This window comes from Notothenia rossii (assembly GCF_949606895.1).
Source record: "Notothenia rossii genome assembly, chromosome: 8".
In the NCBI taxonomy this organism is placed as follows: domain Eukaryota; kingdom Metazoa; phylum Chordata; class Actinopteri; order Perciformes; family Nototheniidae; genus Notothenia; species Notothenia rossii.
In genome coordinates, this window is record NC_136906.1 from 74224569 (window position 1) to 74233342 (window position 8774).

At 38.4% G+C, this 8774-nt stretch overlaps 1 protein-coding gene across 1 annotated transcript in view; it reads left to right on the forward strand.

Annotated features, from left to right (window-relative positions):
• The first annotated feature begins 785 nt into the window (after positions 1 to 785).
• LOC307014677 (adenylate kinase 7-like) overlaps positions 786 to 8774 on the forward strand; it is an 8224-nt gene continuing 235 nt past the window's right edge. The window contains exons 1-18 of the mRNA XM_079642748.1: positions 786 to 1017; positions 1614 to 1757; positions 1875 to 1989; positions 2104 to 2198; positions 2279 to 2389; positions 2569 to 2652; positions 2736 to 2824; positions 2918 to 3008; positions 3825 to 3902; positions 4001 to 4150; positions 4751 to 4879; positions 5056 to 5164; positions 5987 to 6115; positions 6195 to 6260; positions 6372 to 6569; positions 7720 to 7937; positions 8155 to 8313; positions 8393 to 8774. The exon at positions 8393 to 8774 is cut by the window's right edge and continues 235 nt beyond it. Coding sequence (XP_079498874.1) covers positions 943 to 1017; positions 1614 to 1757; positions 1875 to 1989; positions 2104 to 2198; positions 2279 to 2389; positions 2569 to 2652; positions 2736 to 2824; positions 2918 to 3008; positions 3825 to 3902; positions 4001 to 4150; positions 4751 to 4879; positions 5056 to 5164; positions 5987 to 6115; positions 6195 to 6260; positions 6372 to 6569; positions 7720 to 7937; positions 8155 to 8313; positions 8393 to 8422 — 2070 coding nt within the window. The 5' untranslated portion in view covers positions 786 to 942 and the 3' untranslated portion in view covers positions 8423 to 8774. The remainder of the gene's footprint in view (positions 1018 to 1613; positions 1758 to 1874; positions 1990 to 2103; positions 2199 to 2278; positions 2390 to 2568; positions 2653 to 2735; positions 2825 to 2917; positions 3009 to 3824; positions 3903 to 4000; positions 4151 to 4750; positions 4880 to 5055; positions 5165 to 5986; positions 6116 to 6194; positions 6261 to 6371; positions 6570 to 7719; positions 7938 to 8154; positions 8314 to 8392) is intronic.

Below are 8774 nucleotides of genomic sequence, written 5' to 3' on the forward strand. Positions count from 1 at the left end.
ACAGGACTTTGATTTAAAAAGGAACAACCGGTTAACTTTAATGTAGATACTATAAATGGCAATAAACACCTAATCACTCATGCATCAGTGCCTTCAGTATCTCTGTGCTTTGAATGTATGCCAGGCTCTGTTTCCTTGAGTGCTGGGACCTGCTGTGGAGCAGACACATTATCAAACACTGCCAGCAGGTTCTCAGAGAATCTCAGCTCTATAAATATGTAGAGTGCTGTGAAAGTTTCCATGTCAGCGCTCCATTGTCCTGCGTCTCATATGTGTGATAAAGAGAACTTGATTCTGATGAAGAGCTGCATTGGGGGTGATGAAGAGGAAAATTAAATGATTATTAGCAACAGCGAGGGGAATGTAACTAAGTATATTCTCAAGTACTGATGTTACAGTTTACTGAAGTAGGATTTTACAATAGTGCACAACTATTACTTGTAAAAGTGTTTTTATATTGTGTTACTTTTACTTCTTTAACTAAAAGTACTTCTTCCACTACTGTATGACCTCATTGGGATTAATGAACTAAATCAAAAGTAGTAAACCTAATACATTAATATGGATGAGGAGAAAATAGTAGGTTACATAAAAGCTCACCATTATCATATTCAGAATCGGTAGACATATTGAAGTATCTAAAAATGCTTCAATGTGGCACCTTAAGACATACAATTAATACATTAACATTTCAAACCTACAATTACATCCAAGCACTGTAGTGAACGTAAAGTACGTGATGTGACGTCTGGACGAGGCCTTTCATTGGCTGAGCCACTAGCAACTGAATTGAGTCCATAGCAACGGACCCACAACGCAACATATATTATCCAGAAATGCAGACTACTTATTAGAGCTTTACAACACTTTTGTTTGCAATACAGTAAGTCATTAATGATAAAAGTTAGAGGCATTAGTAACCGAAATACTTGACTTCTTAAAATGGGAGATAAAAATCAACAAAAACGTGTTTTTATCAACGACGTCGACAGGTATTCCTCCAAACACATCGCCAAGGTAGCTAAGCTAAGCTAAGTAGCTAATGTTATATTATTATTATTATGTTATATATATTAAAAATGCGGAGGTGGGAGAAGTACTCAGATCTTGTAATCTAAGTAATAGAGTGTAGGAAATTAATCAGGTACAAGTTATGGTACAAGTCCTGAAAGTATTAGCTTTAAAGTAGGCTATGCTTAAACTACCAAAAGTAAAAGTGCTTATAATGCAATTCGGAACATTTCTTAATATTATATGATATGTTTTGATTATTATTATTGATGCATTGAAGTGTTATCAAAGCTGGTAAAGGTGCAGCTAGTTTTAATGACTTTGTATACTGCAGAGTAGCTTGTGAATTTACTCCAGGTGTAACTAAAGTCTGGTTGAAGTGTTGATTATATTATATTTATATCTGATTTGGAGTGGATTAGAAGTACAAGTAGCATACAGTAACATGGAAACACACAAGTAAAGTACAAGTATCTCAACATTAAAAAAGTATACTTCAGTAAATGTACTTAGTTACTTAACTTCCCACCTCTGGTTATATATTTAGTGAAAAGTGGCATGTCTCTCACGAGGTAAAAGTATATTTCTGACTTTCTTAACAGTTTTTATCGACATGTTTGACCGGAGAGGACTCTGAGGAGGCAGAAGCAGAGGAGACCCCCCCACAAAGTGCACCTGTTTTCCAGATAGTGGGAACTTCCTCAACCAAAGATGATAAAGAAACCTCTCTGCTTGAACTATACACGGTGAATATACCAATAATACAAATACAAAATGGATGCTTTTAACAGAGCTGGGAAGAGTACTAAGATCTTGTTTTTAAACTACTAAAGGGTAATTGGCTATATAATCTTTTTTGGTAGTCACCAACTCGAGAGGATCTTCTTGAGCGCCTGCTGGAGTGTGACGTGGTGTTGTACAACATCTCAGAAAGCACCTCAGAGCAGCAGGTTGAAGATGCAACATGGGCAATCACAGGTAAGAGAGAGAGTGAGCAGGCTGATTATTTAGAGTACGGGCTTAAGCACACATTGGTTTCTGTACCTAAAGATGTAAGACTATTGCTCTTTTCTTTTACCTCCTTGTATGTAGCCCTTCATGCTGAGATTGAGAACTTCAAATCTCGGAAAATGTTCATCCTGGTCTCAAGCGTGATGACCTGGGCCATGACCAAGTCTCAGAATCCGGTGAGCCTGCTGGGGAAAATGAAGGCAAACACGTCCTGTGCATAAAACACAACCAACGCCTTTTTATATTCTCTCTTCAGGAAGAAACAAATGTTCTGCTAACAGAGGAAGAGTTTCGAAGAAGAAGGCCGCATCCAAACTTTAAAACCCACCATAATCTGGAGAAACTCGTGCTGGAACTGGGGAAAGGTGTAAGTCAAACATTGAGATCAAAAGTTCAACATACCTAATACATATGAATGTAAATATCCTAAATGTAGCATGTTGTCCAGTTCAACCTTCATGCCATACAAATGAATGTTTGCTATGAAAATACAAACGATAGCAATGCCTGAAGTCATCACAGACTGTTTGATTTCCAATCTGACAGAAAAGGTCCAAGCTAACTGGATATGTTGTAGCTTGTGGTCTTCAGTACGGAAAGGGAGAGAACCTCTTTCACTACTTTTTCAAGGTATATATTAATGAGATAACGTTTCAGTATTCTGTATGGCTGTGTAAAAACATCATTTGAAATGTTTTTGTGTTTTCTAACAGGCGTCTTGGTTGATGCAGATGCCACAAGTTCCTCTCTTTGGACGGGGCACAAATCACATCCCCATGATTCACGTATATGACCTCGGAGGGTGATTTTCATTTACTGTACTTCTGCATAGATGCTGTATTTTCTTTTCTTTGTGTTAAGGTTGCTGAAGGGTTCAACTGTGATTCTTTTTCAGAGTGATCCAAAACATAATTGAACTCAGGCCGAGGACAAAGTACATTCTTGCTGTCGATGACTCCAAGAACACTTTAGGGGAAATTGTAAAGGTAAGCTTGTTATTAACATGAATGCAGCAATTCATTTCAGAAAACTGACAATGAATGAGTTTTTAAAACAATATTGCAGGTTATTTTCATATTCATACCACCACTGTACCATCCTTGAAAAACACAATTTCTTTGAGTTTTGAAAATGTTAATTATTTTTAAAGTATTTCACGTGTTCTTAATATGTTTCTTATTCATCGACAAAAAACACACTGGACGCTGCACTAGCTCAGAAACCAGAGGAGACTGAAGTCCACCGTAGACCGACCACTTTCGGTCCAAATGTGCTTTCAATTAAGGGCAGCTCATTGTGGAATAGCCTCCCAACTGAGATACGGGATTGTCCCACTCTCAAGTTTTAAAGGTCAACTCAAAGAATGGTTGAGCAACAAACAGACGTGCAATCACCGCTAAATGCACTTTAACACATGGTATCTCCTCCTGCACTTTATATACACTTTTATCTCCTCCTGCACTTTATATGTCGTAGCTGCTACATTGTACTGCCATGTGGTAAATGCTTGTGTATGCTGCTCATGCTCTTTCTGCATATCATGTATTTATTTTTGCTATGTTTATAAATGTCATGTTCTTAAATGTTGTATGTGAGGGACTACAGATGGAAATTAGCTCAAAGCTAAAATCTAGCCTATTTACATTTTGAAGCATTAATTGTTAAAAATGTTCATCATGTTCATGTCCCTCTTCAAATAAACGATTAATTGAAATGAAAATGTTTTGGTGTTTAGTGCTTTGCTAATTCAAAATGACAAAAAAGTGCTTACAAATTCTCCTTCTCTGCTCTTAATACTCCAGATGATAAGCAATACACTTGGGCCAGGGGAAATTAACCTCCTGTCAGATCAGGACGCCATCACCATGAAGGCTTTTAAGGTACAGTATGTGTAATATATTCGAAATAAATGAGAATCTAGTCAGATTATTGCTGAACGAACACATCTCTATATGCTTGATTATTTATTTATTTTCAGCCAGAGGAATTGGAGTACCTGAATATCAGCCTCCGCCTGGATGGTTTTGTCATAAAAGACTCCTTCAGTCTCGCCTGGACGTCTGTAGCTGGGATGGTAGAAAACATGGCGAACATTGTGGAAGAATACCAGAACACCAGGAAGCTACTTGTGAGTGTTAAACCCAGATAAATACTCCTGTCAGGGTCATTAAAAACCTGGAAAAGTCATGGAAATTCAAAATGCTAATTCCAGGCCCTGGAAAAGTTATAGAAAACAATATTTTTCCCAAAGTTTTGGAAAAGTCATGGAAATTTAACTAAAGTTGCATCAAATATAATTTATATTTTTATCTAATCGCCGAAATATTAATACTATAATGATAATAAATACTGTATGGTATAGTAATGAAACGTAAAATGGCATTTAACTGACGAGGTGTTTTGCTGGTGAGAGATTTGAGTTGCTTTAGCGTGTAGAAGCTAGTAAGCCTACTATTTGATTTGTTTCAGATAGGCAGAACATGTTTCATATGCAGACCTTATTTTCCTGTTCCATGTTCAAATAAACCATTTTTAGTGGTTCCGCTGAGAAAGAGTAATTTTTTTGGTCATGGAAAATTAGGTAAAGGTCATGGAGAAGTCATTGAAAATCATTGGTGAAAAAGTGTATGAACCCTGATCTGTAAAGAAATCCACAACAATCCCAACACCATTATGATTAGTAGTGTAGAAGCTGTCATGACATCCGTTTTTATATTTATTTCCTCAGCCAATCAGAATCTGCGTGGTCGGACCTCCAGCTGTGGGAAAAACCACCGTTTCAGAAAAGCTCTGTAATCATTATAAAATTCACCACATCAGGATCAAAGAGGTCATCGAGGAGAAGATCAAACAGCTGGTCAGTGAAATAAAACATTGCATTTATGTTAAACTCACTGCTGTCAGCTCCTAAAGGAAGTATACCGCCCTCTGGTGGGAGTTTATCTCTGTGAAAAGAAATGTAATGAAAATGTTTTGAGAGCAGCAATGATTTCATTTATTTACATTGTTTGTGTTCCTTTCCATATGCTTCAGAAAGAGATAGTTGATGGAGCTGACCCTGAAAGTGCCAGTGAAGACGTAGCGGCTGATGCTGCACAGACACAACTGGAAATCTGTAACAAAAGCATGGAAATGAATGCAGGTAAGTAAGTGAGCGAAACTCAACACTAAATAATGATAAACATTTTGCTTTATTGACACTTAAAGTTGGGGTTTGGATGTTTGCATACAGCTGCCTTGACATTACTACAAACTTGAAAACTACTGCATAATGCTATAAGATATTCAAAATGACAGTGTTCTGAATAAAGTGTTAACTGTAGCTTTTAACACATCTTAAAGTTTTACATTAAGTTCTTCATTTGGAAATTCAACAAGATGTGGAACCCCTTCTACAATACGGGAGCTGGACATGCCGGATGTCTCTGTACAACAGGGTGGTGGACCTGCGGTGTTAAACTGTGATTAGTTTTTTATTTATTTATTATTTTTGATATATTTGGTATTTTCGTTCCATTTACACACATTGTTTGATCTCTACTTTTGCGTTATGTTATTAATATTGGACTTAGACTCAGAGCCTTTAGATTTTGTTTTTGTTGTTGTTGATCTTTGTCCTGTCGCAGTCCGTTTTTTGTTTTGTTTCATTTATTTTTTGTTTTGTCTTTATCCTGTCGGACTCGAATCACATTGTTGTCATCCTAATTTGTTTGCCAACTGCTATTGTGTTGTCTGTTTGGCTGTTTGTTTACAAAAAAAAAGAAGAAAAAAAAAAAAAAGTTCTTCATTTGTATTCAGCCATAGCCAACCACACATCTCGGACACGTGGTTGTGAACATGTTAAAACATTTTCCTGAGACCTTTGCATTTAGTCTGTCCGCAGATTGGTTATTGAAGGATCGTTTGTGCATAGTGAGTATTTAGTTCCTTGCTTTATGATTAAACCTCTGTGTTGATCCTTCAGGGCGACTGGCTGACTATCTGGTTTTTGACATTTTGCAAGAAAAGCTGAATTCGCCGCCATGCAGGAACCAAGGATTTGTTCTCGATGGCTTCCCCAAGACCTACGAGCAAGGAAAGCTGATTTTCTCTGGTAAGTTTCGTTCCATCCACGTAATAACTGTTTAATGCTACAACGACAACTAAACTAATGTGGTGTTTTCAACCTTCAGAGGAGGACCCAGAGAACCAGGATGTGATGATCAAAGCACCTTTATACATCAAGAAGATCACCCCAGGTGGTTGATTCACTTCTTACTTGAATTGACCAGAAATGAAACCCAGATGAACTCCGCTGAACTATCTCCTCATAGGAAACATTCTTATTGTACTGTTTTAATGTTTTGCAGAGCATGTTTTCGCCCTCAATGCGACGGATGGCTTTCTGACGCAGAGAGCTCGGGGGCTTCCACAGAGCGTGGCAGAGGAGATGAGATACACCGAGGAGGAGCTTTCCTCTCGCCTGACCAGATACAGAGAGCTCAGTGCCGCCGAGGAAACTCTGCTGGACTACTTCGATGAGCTCGAGATTCACCCACAACATATTGGTATTTGAATCAAAGACAAATAGTTCATAGAAAAAACACATTATTGCAAGATGCATCAATTGCAGAATATTTATCTCCAATGTAGAAAATCGGAGAAATGGTGATTTCTTGCAGTTCTTAAAGTTGTATATGATGCAGCTAAGACAAATATGGGCATGTCTTTGCCTTTTTGTAGTCGCCACATTTCTTTGGTTCACATTTCAAAGAGCACTTTGAGTTTTCTGTTTGAAAACACATTTCAACATTTATGGAAATGCACTTTTTCGTTTTCTTGTTGCTTTCCCGCAATGAATTCATCTAATAGCGTAACCTCATGACAAACATCATAATGTCCTGCAGAGACACTTGTAGGCAGTGGCGGCGCCAGGGTATGGCTGGGGTAGGCTACAGCCATACCAAGAAATGGCTTAGCCCCACCATGAAAAATGATGTTAAAGTAAGCAAAATAAAGTCTGCCAACTCGCGCAGAGTAAATTGCACAGACAGCAGTTAGTACGATTGATTTCAGTAGCCACTTGTCTGGAAATACCGAAGACTAGAAACGGTTTTGAAAAATCGTCTTCTCAATAGAACATCTTTGATAATGTCTTCTGGCCAATCAGAATCAAGATAACGGCGTGGTGTTGTTGCAGGAAGTCCCGACGGAGAGTACTTTTGCGGTAGTGCATCTATATACATCGATACAACATTACGTGTTGATAGAAATCAACACGTAATGAAATAAGACCCCACGGTTTGATGATTGATAGGTGTGTGGGCTGTCTTTCATTTTGACACACAGAACAATGGGGGCTATCCACCCTTATCCACAATGTAAATTCATTCACACAGCCTCTTCCCTCTTCTCTCTGTGAGGAGCAGCAGGTTCAGCTTTCAGAACAAAGTAACAAAAAACTAAAATGGAATTCATTTTTTTAAATGTGTAGTAATAGATTTATTTATTTTTCTTCTCAAGAGAGTACCAGAATGTGTATTTTATGTTGTCAAGGGGGGCGATATAGCGTGTATTTAATTGCATCGCAAATACTAACTTGAGCCCCATCACTGTATGGGTTAGCCCTACCATAGATTACCCAACAAACATACTCTGGAGCCGCCACTGCTTGTAGGTTGTGTTTCTTCACAGTGATGGTGTCTTGTTCCTCTCCAGAGGTCACTACAGATGATCCAGAGTACGCAGACGTTGTGAAGAAGATCACAGAGCTGGTGGGGGTTTCTAAAAACTACGGGCTGAGTCGGGAGGAGAAGAAGGAAGAGGAGAGAAACAAGGAGGAAGAGAGGAAACAGAAAGTGGCTGCAGAGGCTGCTGAGAGGAAACGCAGGAACGAAGCAGCGCTGGCCGAGATGGCTGCTCAGTACGACGAGTGGGTAAGTGCTCAAGGCTTTTCTTGTCATGTGTGCATAGCTACAGTGTAGTCATGGCAATTACATTAGTAGGTCACAGGCTCCTCAAACAGTGCAACACAATAACACAGCTAATAGAAATAGAATATTGTAGAAATAGTCACTATACAAGTAATCGGAATATTGATATATATAAGTTGTAAATTCTAACATCCAATTGAATGCTCTTGTCATTTCTTAGCAGGAGAATTTGTCAGAGGTGCAGCGGCAGGAGAAGGAGCTTCACGACGCTCACTCTCTTCCTCTGAGGAATTACCTGATGAAGTACGTGATGCCCTCGCTCACTGCGGCCATGACAGAGTGCACCAGGATCAAACCAGAGGACCCCGTTGACTTTCTGGTAATCAGAAAGCAGAGCCTAGCTGTTGAATATTTGTACGTTGATGCATCAGCTGACACTTCATGGGTTTTTCTTGCAGGCTGAACATCTCCTACGGAAAGACCAATAAGAATGACGAGGAAATGACCCGATAGATGATTTAGCCATTGGTATTTTCTTACTTGAACCTGTTGCCTCGTGCTAAATATCAATAAGAATGATATGTAAAAAAGTGTACTGTAATTAAGAAATGTGATATACTTACATTTAGTCCATGTCATTTGTCTAAATAGTTCAATTTGAAAACTTGAATGTAATGTAGAGAAAATAATTAAATTAATGTATTTCTTGCACGTTATGTGATTCATTAAACTTTCATTTTGGCTACAAGATACAACTGTGCATGCAGAATGTGAAATCTCAGGGTTCAACTTGAAGTCTGCTCTTTCAACACAAGGTGGTGCAGACATCCTACCAAACAA